This window comes from Camelus dromedarius, chromosome 15, assembly GCF_036321535.1.
Source record: "Camelus dromedarius isolate mCamDro1 chromosome 15, mCamDro1.pat, whole genome shotgun sequence".
In the NCBI taxonomy this organism is placed as follows: Eukaryota; Metazoa; Chordata; class Mammalia; order Artiodactyla; family Camelidae; genus Camelus; species Camelus dromedarius.
In genome coordinates this window covers 42,364,373-42,381,013 of record NC_087450.1, presented here as the reverse complement: position 1 = coordinate 42,381,013, position 16,641 = coordinate 42,364,373, and the positions used below count along the sequence as shown (strand labels likewise).

General features: G+C 53.7%; 1 protein-coding gene across 2 annotated transcripts in view; it reads right to left on the bottom strand.

Annotated features, from left to right (window-relative positions):
* Window positions 1–16,641, bottom strand: part of GALNT14 (polypeptide N-acetylgalactosaminyltransferase 14) — a 191,880-nt gene that overhangs the window by 3,600 nt on the left and 171,639 nt on the right. The window contains exons 10-13 of one of the 2 annotated variants that reach the window (XM_010987766.3): window positions 14,754–14,880; window positions 13,072–13,164; window positions 9,031–9,114; window positions 8,399–8,543 (exon numbers count right to left, since the gene is read on the bottom strand). In XM_010987766.3, the coding sequence (XP_010986068.1) occupies window positions 8,399–8,543; window positions 9,031–9,114; window positions 13,072–13,164; window positions 14,754–14,880 (449 nt within the window). The remainder of the gene's footprint in view (window positions 1–8,398; window positions 8,544–9,030; window positions 9,115–13,071; window positions 13,165–14,753; window positions 14,881–16,641) is intronic. The other variant, XM_010987767.3, reaches the window with a different exon arrangement.

Here is a 16,641-nt window from a genome sequence, read left to right as displayed (position 1 = left end):
CTGGGAGCTTTACCCATGTTAATTTCACCTTCATAAGAATCTGATTAGGTAGGTATTCTTACTATCCCCATTTTACTGATGATGAAGGTCAAGGTTCAGAGAGCTTATCCTAAGTCATGGACTAGAAAGTGGCAGCTACAGCCTCCTCTCCAATAGCTCTGTTGCTGCTGCTGCTGGAGTCATAGCTGGTTCTGAGACGTTTTACTTAAGTTCAATCATGGGAGATGTCTGTCTCTGAGACCCTCTTCCAGGTTGTAAATACTAAAAGTATAGACGAGCTCCTCCTCAGCAGGAGATAGCTAGCAAGAGATCCTTCCTCTGGGCCAGTTCCCAGCACCAGCCCGTGAGAAGGGAAACCAAGGTCACACACCTGGGAGGGGGCAGACCAAAGAGCAGGCCCCTCCCCTCACATTGATGGGAACAGGGGCAAGAGTGTGAACGGAGGCCCACACTCCGCAGACTCCACACCAGACCAGGGGATGCACGGGTGCTGATTTCCAGCCTGGGATGCCTCCCTTTTCTTCTCACCCCTGCCTCTGTCTCCCACCTCTGAACTCCCAGCCTGCATCTCCCAGCTTGATAAATGGTCCCCTTAGGGTCTAGGTGTGTGTACTAGGGACACAGTCCAACCTCTGGAACAGACCCGGGGACAGAGATCCACACAGGTCCTGAAACCAGGCTTAGGTCATTTGGGTGGTGGGTTTTGGGGTCCCACAAATTTGGCATGTGATGTAGAAAGCAGACGCTGGTCCTGGGCCCAGAGAATTCCTTAGCCTGTGGGGAGGGGAGAGAAGGACCCAGGTTTGAGGGCAGGGCTACCTGGGGGCCATTTGCCCAGGCCCACTGGACAATAGGCCTCAATGGGAGACTTCTGATCTGTCTGGAAACGAGGCTGAACACACAGTCATCCACATGGAAGGAAGATGAGGCTCGTCCCTCTGCCCCATTACCTGACCACATAGCTTGCAGTGAACCATGAATTAGCCTTTTAAAAATAAACCCTGAAATTATCTTACAATCACAATACCCCAGCTTTGTGTTCTTATGTCAAAAACATTAATGAATTAAATGTAAAAACTTAAAATATACCACAATTTCTGCAAGCTCGCTTTGGTATTTCTTTTAATATCTTAGGGGCTTCAAAAACCAGAAATGCTAGGGGTAGCATGGGGGTGGGTGTGGAGTGTGGTTCTTTTGACACTGAGACACCCCACCCAAAAACGCCTTTCGGGAAGGAATGTATATGGGACACCAAGGCTGGGGCCTGAGGAAACCACCTGGAGACCCTCCAGGGAAGTGTGTGCACAGGCAGACACAGGGATGGAAGCCCTGACACTCACTGGACCTTCCATTAGCCTGTGCTTTACCAGCACCGAAATAATTCCACCTCACAATCCCCCAGAGGAATGCAGCTCTGTGGCCACATCTGCAAGGACAGAGGGGAGAGGAAGCAGGAGGCAGGAGTGGTGGGGCAGGAAGTGAAAAGAGGTTTTCCTATTCCCATTCTGTGGCCTGCCAGACTTCCCAGAGTGGCCGGTGATGCATGGCTTTATTACCCGAATCTCCGAGTCAGAAATGAATTCAAGAAGGCAGCACTGGTTGCTCAGGCTGGCCTGGCTGCAATCGGTGAGCACGGACAGTTCCATCTAGGGACCCGGTGAAGTCAAACCCCTCACCCCTAAAGCACACAGACATAGCTGGACCCATGGAAGGTAATCCAGAGGCCATCCTGAAGGTGGTGTGAGCAGCCTCACCTTCCCCTCACTGAGATGGATTGGTAAGGGGCTGAGAAGGAGGGGGTCCTCTCCTGGCCTTCCAGCCCTTTTGCTCCTGCCCTGGATGAGAACTGAGGATGGGGAGGGGATGGTCCAGGCCAGAAGTCTCTGGAGAAGCTAAGTCAGGGGCCCACGCACAGGGGCTGATCTTAGAATGACCTAGAGCCACCTCTGGTGGATGAGAAGCAATTAGCCCGGGGCAGTGCTTCTCAGCTGGGGTGATTCTGCCCCTATCCACCCCTCAGCCCCAGGGAAGACGTTTTCTGACTGTTAGGACTAGGTGGGAGGGGGTATTATTCATGACTAACGGGTAGAAGCCAGGGGTGCCGCTGACCATCCTACAGTGCACAGGACGGTCCCCACAGCAGGCATCCGGGACCGGTGTCAATGGTGCTGAAGGCAAGAAACAGCCTAGCCTTAAACGCTTGGTCTCTGGAGGCAGCAGTATAAAGCCTGCTCTGGTGTGACTCGAGTGTGGCCTAGGTGGCCTTGGTCAACTTCTCTCAGCCTCGTTTACTCCATCTATGAAATGGGGGCACCACCAGGACGTGGTTCACGGGGTCGTTGTGAAGATTCAACAAGAAGATGCAAGTAGAACCCTCGGCCCCGTGCCTGGTGGAGCAGGGTCCCTGTCAGCAGTATTTTTCTGACACGTGGGCAAGAGGGGTGGCTCGGTGAGGATGGAGAAACATTTAGATGTGGAGAGAAGTGAGGAGGCTGGGTTTTCATTAAGGCAGGAGCCCAGGTCATTTTCTGATGGTGGCAAGTTCCTCATTCAAAAATTCTTCTGGGCAGGAAGAGTAAACACGGAGATGATGCAGTGGCTGGGATGCTGTGCTGGGGTGAGACAGCCGAAATAGCTCTGTGACAAGAGACGCTTCTGTTCTAGATCCTTTATGCTCACTGTTACATAACCATCACAGCCACCCTGGAAGGTCAGCGTGTGTTGATGGACAGGGGACTGAGGGCAGTGGTTACTCTGGGCAATGCCAGAGGCAGACCCCGGGGTCACCTGGGAATGTGGAACGTCCTTGGTGGGACGGGATCTGAGCTGAGTGCGTCCAGGGCCACAGGCTGGCCTCCAGCCTCTCAGGCCACACTGGGTGATGCACCAGTCCACCCAAAATGCCTGGAATCCCTCTTCAGACAAGATGTAGACAGTGAGCGAGAAGGTTCGAATGAACCTTTAGCTCAGCTGACCCCTTGGTACATCTGTACTACTGTGGGGTCTCCCAGATGCACTGACTGGCCGTGCGGGGGACCCTCATCAGCTGCAGGCACAGACCTCGCTGCTCCCCGCTGGAGGCCCTCTGACCAGGGGCGGCTCTGAGACACACTCCTCTCCTTCCACTGGGACCTGCGCTAGACTCCTTTTCGGGGTCTGTGTTTCCAGGCCATCCCGTCCTTTCCTCCTAAGTTGTAAGAACACACTTACACATATGATTGCAAACCCATACCTAGCACGTATGGTGTTGGGTTATGTTGTTGGGCTCTGGAGTGACTGCCGGGGCTGGAATCCTGGCTCACCTGTTTATTAACCCCATAAACGTGGCTGAGTTACTTACTCTATGCCTCTGTCCCCTCGTGTGTGAAATGAAGACAACAGCAGATCCTACTACAGACGCTAACCCCTACACAAGTCCGGAAAGGTGCTAGCCACAGAGCAAGTGCTCAGCTCCTGCCTGCGACCTGACTGTGATGATGGAGGAAGCCAGCAGGAGGCAAGGCGGCCCTGGAGAGCTTCCTCCAAACACTGCCTCTGCTCTGCCTCCCAGGAGAGATGCTGGAGAGGTGGCTGCAACAGAGCTATTCCCAAGAGCGTGCTGAGAAAGCCGGGCAGCAGAGGCTCGTATCAGGCAGGGAAGTAAGGTGGTTGCAGACTCACTGAGAGGTGCTGATGTGAGTCCAGGTTTGGGGGAAGGGCTCTGACCTTCATCACCCTGACTCAGGCTATCCAGCTGCCTGTATGCATCCTTCCTAAGCCAGTAGCCTGACTTGCTGGGGGTGCAGCTGGAAGGGTTCACTGCAAGGTTTCAAATTTACACTTCTTCCCTTTCTCTAAATTAGGATAGCAGTTAGACTGATGCACCTGTATTCTTTCTATCTTTCACAAATATTTTTCTAGGGAATCCAATACAATTGAGAGGGAACTCGTTACCCTGGAGGTTTCTGGGGCTTAACGCATTTACAAACGGATGGTGTGTTTCTCCTGTTTCTCACCCAAGGCATTGGGTGCCGCCATCTTGAATGCACGCCCAGATTAGACATTTGGCTCTGAGGTTGGCAAGCCAACCAAGAAAGGGACGTAAGGGGGGATGAGGGATGGATGGGGCTGTGGGATGGATGGAGTGGGGTCATGAGCCAGCACCGGAGTCAGAAGACAGTCGTGGTCAGGTGGTCTCTTCTCAACAATAAGAACACCCGTGTCCCCAGGGACACACCACCCGGAGAGTGAGTGCACAGCTGGAAGCAGAACTCAGACCTCCTGACCCCTACCCTCGGCTGCTCTTTCACCCCACACATCGAGGACCCTAAAATCCCCCACCCAAACACGGGAGCCTGGTTTCAGGACCCGTGTGGACCTCTGCCCCCAGGTCTGTTCCAGAGGGTGGACTGTATCCCTAGTACATACACCTTGACCCTAGCGGGACTGTCTAGAGGGGAGTGAGCAAGTGAGAGACAGGTGGGCTGGGAGTTCACGGTGGGAAACAGAGGCAGGGGTAGGAAGAAAAGGGAGGCATCCCAGGCTGGAAACCAGTGCCTCTGCGTCCCCTGGTCTGGTGTGGAGTCCTCGAGTATGGGCCTCCATTCACACTCTTGCCCCCCTTTCCATTAATGTGAGGGGAGGAGCCTAATCTCTGATCTGTCCCCTCCCTGTCCTGACATGGGGCATGACCTTGGTTTCCCTTCTCATAGGGGCTGGCGCTGGGAACTGGTCAAGAGGAAGGATCTCTTGCCTTGACAGGAGAGAGCTGATCTACACTTTTAATATTTACAACCTGGAAGAGGGATCGCAGTGACAGACATCTCCAGCAATTGAACTTGAATAAAAAGGCCCAGAACCAGCCATGACTCCAGCAGCAGCAACAGCGGAGCTATGGGGTGGTGGCTAGATTTCCCAAACCCTGTCTTCCTCACTTGCTAGTCTACGACCTTGGACAATCTCTCCAGGCCTTTGTTTCATCATCTGTAAAATGAGGAGAATAGTAATACCTAATTAATCGGGTTTTTATGTCACATCCTTGATATGTCCTCTCAGAGACAGAGAGGTGGGGGCAGGAGGGAAGGCTGAATGGGTCACACGAAGGGCAGATGCAACTCCCTGCGGCCAGGCTGAGGGGCAGGACAAGCAGGGAGAGCAGGAGGGAACCCCGGATGCCACAGTGCACTTGCATAAGGGGAGGCAGGAAGACAGGGCCACTAGTGCATGTAGGGAGGAGGCGGGAACACGGAAGGGAAGAGAAAGGGAACATCCATCAGTCCTGAGAGGGTGTATACACCACATACGCGCACACACAAGGGCATGAGCACACATGAGCATGCACACACGCCCAGTGCACACACTTGGGGGAATATTCTAGCTGAAATAGTTATGTGGATTCCTATCAATGGGTGTCACGCCTTCAGAATGCTAGGCCAGGCATCCCAGGCCTGCTGTTGGCCGCGGGCCCTGCTAGGTGGGGTGCTTTTTAAGTCTGCCTCAGCCCATCTTACTCCCCAGTGTGCAGCCCAGTGCCCAGTGCACCGCTGACACATGGTGACATCTGTTGAAATGAATGGAACATCTTTCCATCTCAGTGTGTTCTTCTGAGATCCCGAATTCACACTACTGCCACACAAACCCAACTGTTCTCTCCAAAGCAGAGAGGAGTGACAGTTTGGCACTCTCTTCCAGAAAAGAACTCTTTGCTCACTTGAAGACTGTTACTGTGATCCACTTTAATTTCCCACAGATGACAGCCTTTTCCCCTCCCCTTTCTCACTCCACCAGAACATTGGCTACAGTAGGTACCACCACCCTCCAGTCAAATAGAGGCCCGGCAACCTTTGCCTGGGGCTGGGATACTGGAGGTCCCTCCCTGAGACCCAGAGATCCCATCACTCCCCCTCCCACTTTCTTATGCAGCCAATCACATTAGGTACCAGAAAAAAACCCTGCTTTGCTAGAAACAGATGAGGCAAACTCCTATCCCAGGGAAAGGGGGCAACAACATTCTTGCTATTTGTGACCCCCCACGAGCAGAGCCCACACAAACAGACTGAGAAGAGAGGGAAGTCCGTTATCTACTTATTTTACAAAACGCCACTTGAGCAAATGGTGTCATCCGCATTCTCAGCCGACCCAAAGTAAAACTGACACCCGTGGTGTTTCTCTTCTCTCTTCCTGTCTGACTCAGACAGCCCCTCCCGTGTCCCGCTGGACAATTTTTGGAGAAGTCCTGGCAAGCTGGAGTTTGGTGGTGAGAGGCCTTGAATGCCAGGCCAAAGGTGCGAATTTTTGCAGTAGACAACGGGGAGACACTGAAAGCTGTGTAGTGATGGGGAACGGTGGTTTGGTGACTGCATGTTGCTGGAGGCTGTGGTCATAATCTAACGGTGGTTCCCAAGCAGGGTGGTTTTGTCCTCCAGGGACATCTGATCACGCCTGGAGACAGTTTTGATTGGCACGACTGGTGTGTGGGGGGTGCTACTGGCATCTGGTGGGCAGAGACTAGGGATGCAGCTAGACAGCTTACAGTGCACAGGACCATCACCACCACAAAGAGTGATCTGGCCTCAATGTCAATAGTGCCAAGGCCGAGGACCACTGATCTGGCAGGAAGAAATGAACGCTGGGTCCAAGAGCAGCTATTCTGAGGGAAGAAGTGATGGGACTTGCCAGAACGGGGGATGTAGGAAAAAGAGGAGCCACGGGAGATGGACAGGACTGGAAGCACAGCGCTTAGGAGAAGGCGGCCACCTGGAGAGAATGTGTGGGATGGTGAGATGGCCGGGGTGCCTGACACGGGCTTGGAGCCACCTGCTGGCTTGAATTTCAGAGGCGTTTGTCATGGTTGTGGACTCACCTGATCATGCAGCGTGGGAGATGAAGGGTTCAGGAGGGAGGTTTAAGTGTAAACCCGCCACCCCTGAGCCCTGTCCTGGAGTCTCACAGCCTCCTCCCTCTGAGGATAAAACCCAGCCTCCTCAGCTTGGGATGCACCATGATGTGCCTCTTCCCTCCTCTCCAGCCTCACCTGCTGCTGCTCCCTCACCATCCCACCCTTCTGATCACAGTCCCCTGCAGCCTTTCAAAGGCAGCCTGCCTCCCAGCCCCAGGCCTTGGTCCACGCTGGACTTCCCGGCCTGCCCTTTCTCCCCTTCCTGATCTGTCCTATTTCTACTCATCTCTCAGGATGCAGCTCATTTTCAGGTCCTCTGGGAAGATGTCTCCAACCCTTGTGCATAAGCTGGATACCCTCTCTCTGCACGTCTATAGCACTGTGGGCCAAGCTGTATCCAGGACAGAGATTATATGGCAATGGCTGCTGACTTCCTTCTTTCTGCATTAGATCCCTGGAGGCGCCCAGCTTTCCCTGTGCATCTCCACAGTCAGCAGAGAACGTAGATGTCTGCTGAATGAATGAATGAATTCACAGATGGACGAAGATAAGAATTTGTCAAAACAAAGAAGGTTGCCAAGGCTGGAGGCATGGATAAAACCTCCAAGAAACCATTTATAGAGAAAAGAACAGTGAATTGAGAACCTTGGTGAATATGCACTGTAGGGGTATGAGAGTTGGGGAGAGGAGCTGGGAAAAAAAAAAAAAACAACCCAAAAAACCAGAGGTGGAAAGAACAGGAACGCAGGAGAATCAGGATCACACAGTGTCCCAGAGCCAAGAAGGAAGTTATGAGATGCATGTGCTTTAATGCATCCAGAAGGCCAAGTGTTACAGAGGTTGAGACAGGCTGTGAATTTGTCAGCAACTTTTAAAAGAGTTCCATCCTCAGAGGGGAGGATACTGACCCACGGTGCTGATGAATCAGCTAAGGCACAAGTAAACCTTTCTGAGGAGGGGTGAGGGAGGTCCCTCCAGACTGGGGGGAAGCAGGAGATAGCACAGGGGGAGCCAGACAGGGATGATCAAGGGCCCTGTCCAGAGATGGGGGCGGCGAACAGTGGGGATGGTTTTACCACATCTGATGTGACTACCTGGAAGTCAGGGTTAAGTCGGCGGGCAGACTCACAGAACGAGCATTGCATCCTGGAGGCAGTGACACCCAGCAGCATGCTTTTCTCTCTGCATCTCTTACTTTAGAGCTACTTGTGCCACCCACCCTGCCTCACCCAGCCCACACTTACTGCCAGCAGCTTGGACACCAATGACACACTCATTAAACTCTTGCTAATTTCATGGCAATTTCCTATCGGTGCTAAACTGCCTGGTGAGGCATCTTTCAGAGAGTCCGTGCATTTTCAGGCCTAATGGAGTGAACCCAGCCCCAGAGTAAGGGGGCTCATGCTTCTCCTGCTCTGCTGCTGAGCTCTGGTTATAACTGACACCTGATGTCATGTAAAAGCAAGTCACAGAGGCTTAAGTCCACGCACACGTTCAAGTATCCCCAGCCAGTGACTTTACCTGGGACTTTGCATCCTTGCCTTCGATCTTGACACAGGGGCTTAACCTGAGGTTGGAGATCTCCTGGTCTTTCTGCTTTTGAGACTCTAGGCACTTCTGCCTCTGTCGGATATTGCCCTTCTGGATGGAGGCATCCTTAGGCACTCTAGAGGAAAGCCACAGGACGGATGAGAACCCACGGCTCTTTGGATGTAACACCAGCAGCCACTAGAGAGGTCAGGCGCTGTTGGGAGAACAGCAGGGGCATTTTGCTTTGGGCTGTGCTACCATGACTTGTACTGCTCAGGGCCTGGGGGTAGGGGAGGTACCACTAGGAACAAGGCAGCAAGGAAAGACCCAGTAGTCTGGAGCCTGGACCGGAATCAGGGTTAGTGAGTCCATGCCCTGAGGTCACACCCCAGAGCTCAAACCCCCACAGCTAAGAAATAACTGCTAAGCCGACCTCAGTCCCTCATGCTACTGATTAATGTAATTCCTCTTCGGGTGTCAGGGATAAGAGGAGTTAACTGGTCTTCTCAGACCTCCATGTACTTAAAAACCCTCATCCAGATGGCCACAGGCGGTCCCCTCTCCAGACTGAGTCAGCTGAGTCTCCCTGCAGCCAACCAAGGCTCAGGCCATAGGGGAGGTACCTGAGTTCTGGATAGACATTCTCCAGGTACCACTTGAAGCTCTGGCACTGCAAATTCCTCCTCAGGTCCACTCTGCTCTCAATGCTGGGGTGACGGGGGTGGGTAGACACAAAGACAAAATATAGCTGTGTCAGAGACAGGTACCAGTCACACTCACCCAGGGTGGGAAGTGCAAAACACAGGCTGTGCTCATGCTCTGCGCCCACGTCTCTCCAGAGGGTGCTGGGGAAATCAACTGAGAGCTCCAGACAGAACTATGGAAACACTTAGTGATATCTCACAATGGTGCAGTAATGGCACCGAAGATTTGTGCTTTTATTTGAACATAGAATTTAAGGGTGTTTCTTCCTTTTCATTAAAAACAAGGCTACAAGCACATTCAGTGGGTTGTTAATAATTCATCACCGGGGCTCTGGGTCTACTTACTCACAAATCTCTCTTTGGCTTCAGATGTTGAAATACCATCCCCCTCCTCTAGACCACTCCAGCCTCAGAAAACCCTGTTCTTTAGCTGGTTTGGGGCGTGGTCATGTATTTGTTCATCACGCATTTACTGAGGACCTATTTTGTGCCATTGTGCCCAATGTGGGATGTGATGGTAAGCTTTCAAGCAAGAGATGGGTAATGAATGAACCAAGTGCTCACAACCTGATGTGGACGTGGGCTGGGCCTGCGGGGCATGTGGCAGCCCCTCAGAAGTGGCGCTTTGCTTGTTGGGGTTGGTGGTGGTCAGGTGGTAATGTGGAAGCTGGAATCTGGAAGGAAAGGGGACGTTGTCTAGACAAGCCACAAAGTGGGTGAGGTGGTAGGCCCTGGTAAGGGCAGGGAAGAGCCAAGAGAGATGAGTGTGTGTGAAGTGGGAAGGGTTCCGCTGGCAGGAGCAGCGCTACAGGAAGCTAGAATATGTATGGGAGGAGAAGGGAAGCGGGGGCGTAGAGAGGACAGACACAGACCATAATGGGTCTGGGGGAGGAGCTTGGGCTTTAAGGGCAATGGGATGCCAAAGACGGGTTCTCAGCAGAGCATGACATGGTGATGCCCGTCCTTTAAGAGCATCTTACTTATGGTGAACGGATCTGACGGGCAAAGCTAGGAGGGTGGATAGGAGGCGGCTGTAGAAACCAAGGTACTGACCATGCTTTCTGGCAGAGAAGTGGGGGCAGGAATGGAGAATAGGGACAGGTGCAAGTCCCTCCATTTCTGTCTGCACCACCAGTCCTGCCTGAGTTCCCTTTACACCTTGTCCTTCCTGGGCAACCACACAGAACTGGCCCTGCTCTGTCCAGCCTCACCTCCTTCCACCCCAGAGATGGGACCAGGTGCTCTCAAGGGACGAGGACTTCTTATTCAGCACTAACCACATTTCCTCATCAGACTCTAATCAACAAGAGGGCAGGAATAACATTTTTTTAATGCTAAGTTTAGTATTTCTGAACAGTAAATGTTCAGTATTTGCAAGAACCCGGATGCTCAGTGCATGAATGAGGCAGGATCTCCAGGATTTGGTGATTGTTTAGATGTGAGAGTGCGGTCAAGGTGGACATGCAGATTTCTGGCTCGGACAACAAGATGCAAGGAAGAGTGTGCACGGAGATGGGGAACCTGGGGTGAGAAGCCAGTTCAGGAACGAAGAGGATGCATTCAGTTAGGACTTGCTGAGTTGGAGCACCCTGGGAGACACCCAGGCAGAGATGTCCATCTGCTACTTGGATCCAAGGGATGGCGCTCAGAGACAAGGTGCAGGTTAGGGATGGAGATGCAAATGTGAGCAGCACACAAGCGGTGGTTGATGCCAGGGAGAATGTGGAGTGAGAGGAGGGCTTATGACAGGTCTCAGGGAAGACCAACATATAAGGATGGGGAGAGTCCCCCGCAAAGGGGCCTGGGAGAGGGCAACCTGCACCGCGGGACAAGAGCCAAGCCTGCAGTTCTGGAAACCCAGAGGTCAGAGGTGCGCCTGAAGGGGGTTAGGTGCGAGAAGATTCGTACCAGTGGGATAACACAGAGGAAGGTGAGGGGCCCCAGGGAGTCATGGGTGGGCCAGGTGGGAGTGATAGCAGGGGTGGAGGGCACAGCCTCAGATCACAGTCAGGAGAGGAGCTGGGGGAGCGATGCAGGCAGCTTTCATGAAGCTTGGCTCTGAAGGAGCAGAAGACAGGGTGTAGGTGACAAGCATTGTTGGATTGAGAAAGAGTTCTTGTAGTTTGTTTTCTTTCCTTCTCTTCTTTTCTTTTTAAAAGCTGTGTAAGATACAGAATAAATTTAAATGCTAATGGGAATCATGCAAAAGAGAAGAGAGACTGGCGATCAGGGAGAGAGAAGGCGCACGGAGGACAAAGTCCCCTAGAATAGTGGACCCCACACCATCTGCACATAAGAATCACCTGGTGGGGGGTGGTCTTTTACACATTCCATAGCCCAGGCCACAGCCCAAACTAAATCCACTCTCTGGGGGTGGAGTAGAGGCATCAGTATTCTTTGAAGTTCCCCTGGTGATTGCGATGTGCGGGCAGTTTGAGAACCATCGCCCTGGAACCTTGCTCCTGAGGTCCTCAGACCAGTAGCACAGCATCACCTGGGAGCTTATTAGAAATGCAGACCTACCAAGCCAGCATCCACATTTTAACAAGATCCCCAGGAGATCTGTGTGTACATTAAAGTTTGAGAAGCCAGCAGGCAGGAGGAGATGAATCTAGGCAGTAGGAACTCGATAAATGTTGATTTATGAGTGAATGTAGGAGTGAAGGGTGCATCTGGAGAACAGGTAGAGGGCTGCCCTGATACCTCAGGGGGCACACCTTGTGTGATGAAAGAGACAGAACGATGGTGCAGATACAGTGAAGTTTATAGGTTGGTGTGTCCTGGGAAGTTGATGCTATTTCATCTATAAAGCAGAGGTGTCATCTGCTGTGAGTGAAAGGACGGGGGCAGACGCAGCAGCTGGGGAGAGCAGAGACGATACAAATGGAGACTGAGAAGAAACGCTGGCCAGGCCAGGTGGTGGGACCAAGACATCCACTGAGGGCCTCTCTGAGACTGATGATGGCCACAGAGTGTTAGCAGCACTGGCTAATTCCCAGAACTGTTCAGCAGCATGTGCCGAGGGGAGAAAAGTTCAAAGTCGGGCTCATCCAGGGTTGAGAGAATTTCACTTGGGAGTGCTGACAGATGCTCAACAGGGCAAAAGACCTGAGGACATCTTTTAAACACTCTTTTTAAACAAGAGTGGAACCCAAGCTGGAGAAGGAAGGAAGTGAAGAAAGGAGGGGTGGACGGACACGGCCAATGGACCGGAAGTTAAATGAGGACTCAGAATAAATGCCTGAGGAGGCTCTGATCAGGAGAACCAGAGGGACAGCATGGGTTTACGGTTTTAGGAATATAGATCATTTTGGTGGGGTCTAGTTTCATCTTCTCTAGCAGTGATGGGCTCCACCTATGATGTGGAGTCTGCAAAAATCCCATCTGCTCAACAGCCTCAGAATGACTGAGGGATATTAGATGACAAAAAGCCACTGGTTGCCTCTCCCCAAAAGGGGAAGGATAATATCAGTGAAGCTGCCATTTTTCTCGACTCAAATCAGCTCTGGGTTGGGGAACACAACATCGTATTGTTTTGGAACCAGACAGGTGTGGTCCGAGACTCCTCCTACAGGGGTGTGAGCCAGGGTAACTACCTTAAACTGTAAAAAGCCTCAGTCTCCTCATCTGTAAAACAGGAGTGATTATACCCATTTCTCAGTTTGAGAAGGACTAATGAGACATCTTATGTAATGGTATCTGGCATTTAATTCCCTTCCCTGTCCTATTCTATCCCTACAAAGCTGGAGCACTGCTCTAGGGGAGACCTGCCTGCTACTGCTCCTCCCAGACAGGAGCAAGAAGGGACATGAAGGGAGAACAGCCTCAGCCCGGGCCCTGGAGGGACCACAGGCTTGGAGACCAGCTGAGCATATAGGCCTGTAGGGACCACTCGCCTCGGGCCTGTGAGCCATGGCTCCTCTTGACTCTCTGCACAAACCAACTAGAAGGGAGACTTACTTTCCAAAGGGTCTCTCCAGGGCGAATGGCCGGGATGCATAATAGTACTGCTTGTATTCATCCATCCACACTTCGGCTGTCCGCTTGGTGTTCCTGGGGAGACGGGAGGTGTCGGGGAGGGGCCATCTGAGAGGGAGCTGGGACACATCCAGGTAAAATACACACACTTGGCAAGCTAGCAGTGTCACCCAGGTGGGGGCTACCACAGTCCAGTAGTTCTAGTCTCCCCAGAGTGCTGAGCCTAGCCACGTCCACCAAGTCCAAAGGGGCCTGTACCCCAAGACACAGGATTTCAGTAGTCATGATGTATTCTTTCCCAAAAGGTACAGACTAGAGAAATTACACCAGAAATTGGACTTCTATGGCACTCAACAAAGAAATTAAAAAAAAAAAAAAACCCACAGGGAGGAAAAAGCCAGGAGAACCTGGGGCATCCCTTTGGTGGGAGTACAAGCAGAGAATGTTGACAGTCTCTGGCCTCCCATAGGCTGTGGCTCCAGCTCCAGGTGTCTCCCCTTGAGCTGAGGGCCCAGCTCTCCAAGGGGAAGGTCACACTGGGTCTTCCCACAGGCCGTGCAATTAGCTTGGTGCAGGTGTAGAGAATTAGGTAACCACGCCATCTTGGTCAGATGTTTTGCCAGCTCCTCCCACTGGCCTAACCATCCCCAATCTGACATGCCCCACATCTCCCTCACCTCCCAATGACCCACTGGTGGTGTGTAGGATGCCCCCTGGCCAGGGCCCAGTCTCAAATACAAGGAATGTTCTGGAGCCCAAGGCTCTGCCCCCTCACATCTAGACTGGCCCCATTTCACATCATAGCCCCACCACTTGCCTACACCAGGTGTCCTCAGCTCACCTTTCCCTTTAAAAAGCCCAGAGCCTAGGTGGCCCTCCCTTTGTTCCCCGTTCTGCCGGCTGGGTTCTCGTGGCCCTGCCCTGCCCACCACGGTGTTATCCCTCCCACAGCTCCCCCCCACCCCAACACCTGTCCATCCAGGGAGGAAAGCGACAGCCCAGGAGAAAAGCCCCAGAGAGGTGTTTGGCTCCTCCCTCAAACGGGCCAAATAAGAGAAAAAAAGGCCAAGGGGGAAATCAACGGGAGAAATCACGCCAAAGAAAAGGGAGGGAGGGGGCACGGGCACCGCTGAGTCACTGAGTCCTGTTCCCCGGCAAGGAGCCCAGGGCCGCAGGCCCTCCCCAAGCCTGGCCCCTCCTGTGCACCGGCACGTGGGCTGGATCCACTTGTCCCCAGTCCCTATTCCCGAATCTTCCCAAGGGCCTTTCCCCTGCCAACCCGGCCTGAAGGTGGGAGCAGCAGACCTTCTGGAATTCAGCGGCAAAAACCAGCCGCCCTTCCCCCACCCTGAATAACCCAAAACCCTCGGAGCACTGAGCCCTGCAAGACAGCGTGACTTGAAGCCCCAAAGGCCACACATGGGGTCTTGTCACGCCTGGAGGAAGCCACCCAGGGAGAACAGCCGCGGAGCCTCCAGCCTAAAGCCGGAGAGACAGGCCAGGCCTCCGCAGCTGAGGCAGAGGCCCAGCGGGCGTGACACACCACCCCCGTCGCCCCAGAACACTCAGGCAGCCTACCAGAGGCCCCGGGACAACCACAACCCGTCACCACAAAAGCCCTCGGCCACGGCCGCCCCCACGGAGCCCCTGCGACGCCCCCTTACTTTATGTACGTGTTGGCGTTTCCATCCGGGAAAACATACGGGTGCTTCTTCCGGAAGACGTGGCCCACTCGGCTGCAGGGCACGATCTCTAGGCTGCCCCCGCACATCCACACTCTGAAGGAGATTTCTGCAAGACAGCCACACACCCCGCCATCACTGCTCTGCCTCCCGGACACAGGAAACACAGGATGGCAGCTTCCCGACACCCGGCGCCAGGTCGAGGGGAGCGGGGAGGGCCTGCTGCACCCGGCCTCGGGCGCCAGGCTTCCGCGCCGCCTCCGCGGCCAAAGGGCGTGCTCCGCAGGCGGGGCACACTCGGTTTCCCAGCCTGCAACGCGGCTGGTAATAACTCACTCCTGGGAGGGCGGTTTGCGTTCACACGGCAGTGGTCGCCGCGGAGGACCACGTATCTAAACGCCTTACGTCCCCGCCCTCGTGAAGGGCCGTGCTTACGCCTCGGCAACACTCAGGGGCCAGCATGGTCAAGTGCGATGCTTTAGCCTAGAACAGAGAAGCCTGGGGGCAGTGACAGACCTGCTTATGAACACGTGGAAGGCTTCAGTGTGGAACATGGATTGGACTCGCTCGTATGACCTCAGAGGATTAGAACCAGGACCAGGGACGAAGAATTTCCATTAGACTAGGGAGAATTTTCTGACGGTCAAGGTCCAGATAGAAGAGGCTGTCATAGAGTCTGTTTCCCACCCAGACAGGCTAGAGAGTCACCTGGTCAGGATGCGACACAGAGGACCAGTTCCCAGGAGGCACCTGCACAAGGTGTCCAGGACAGTTCCTCCCAATGCTGCGACTGCAATTCTGCCTCCCGCAACGGCACCTGAATGCCAGCCTGGAGAAGGAAGTCTAGGCCGTAGCCCAGAGCTGCGAGCAACGTAGAAAGTGCTGGAAGCCTCAAAGCTGTTGCTGGGGGTGCTTCCCTGGGTGGGGATTCTCCACACAAACTCATTTTTTCCTGGTTGGCTGCTGCCGCGGGGTGGTGGTAGCCGAGGTGGCTGGGGAGGCTGGCCTGTGCATTTCTCCCTTGGGGATGCTTACTGCAGGCTAGGAGCAGCGGTTCTGCTCCCGGAGGAAGCAGTGGAGTACCAAGGTGATGGGGGACGATCTTATCATTGCCATTGTTTAGAACTGCTGAACGACTGTTCCCTGGATTTATTGCTTGTAACTTCTCTGCACCTGCATCCTTACTGACTGCACCCAGGGCAGGCTGATTCCCACACCCACTGGATATGCCACTGGTGGGAAAAGCTTCTGCAGTGAAGCTCAAGTATGAGGACAGGCTGGCTCAGGAAAAACCAATGCCTGTAGGTGACTGCCCTGGAAGTGGGCCGGGGGCCCTAGAAGTGAGCTGGGGAGTCCACAAGCAGGGAATGAGGAAGCGGGGATTCCAGCGCCATCCCACCCCATACGTGCCCTGCACCCCCAGCACCTTGGGCCCCACCTCCCTGGGTTTCTGCCCCAGGGTCCTCTCTCTCATCCTCTGTCCCTCCCACTTCCTGCTCTCTGTCTTCCTTCATCCCAACTCCCCCAGCAAGTGCTTGGACACAAATTCTTCATCCTGATCCTCACCTGCTCTCCCACTCACCTGTCCTCAGCCCCTTTTTTGTCCCCTTCTGCCGCCTGCCCCGTGTCCCTGCAAAAGCCCCTGAGCTGCAGGCAGGGCTTCCTTGACACCTATACTCCGCCTGCCTGCCCGGTGCTCTCCCAAACCGGCTACAGCTCATTCCCAGTGAGCGTGGATTTCCCTCAGAGTGGGGGCAACATGTCCACTAGGATGAATAAAGGACATCTCAAGATTGCTACCAAATGCTGGCAAGAACATGGAGTTGGCGGGGAGACACGGGAAGACCTTTGGCTTTGGGGTCAGTGGCCC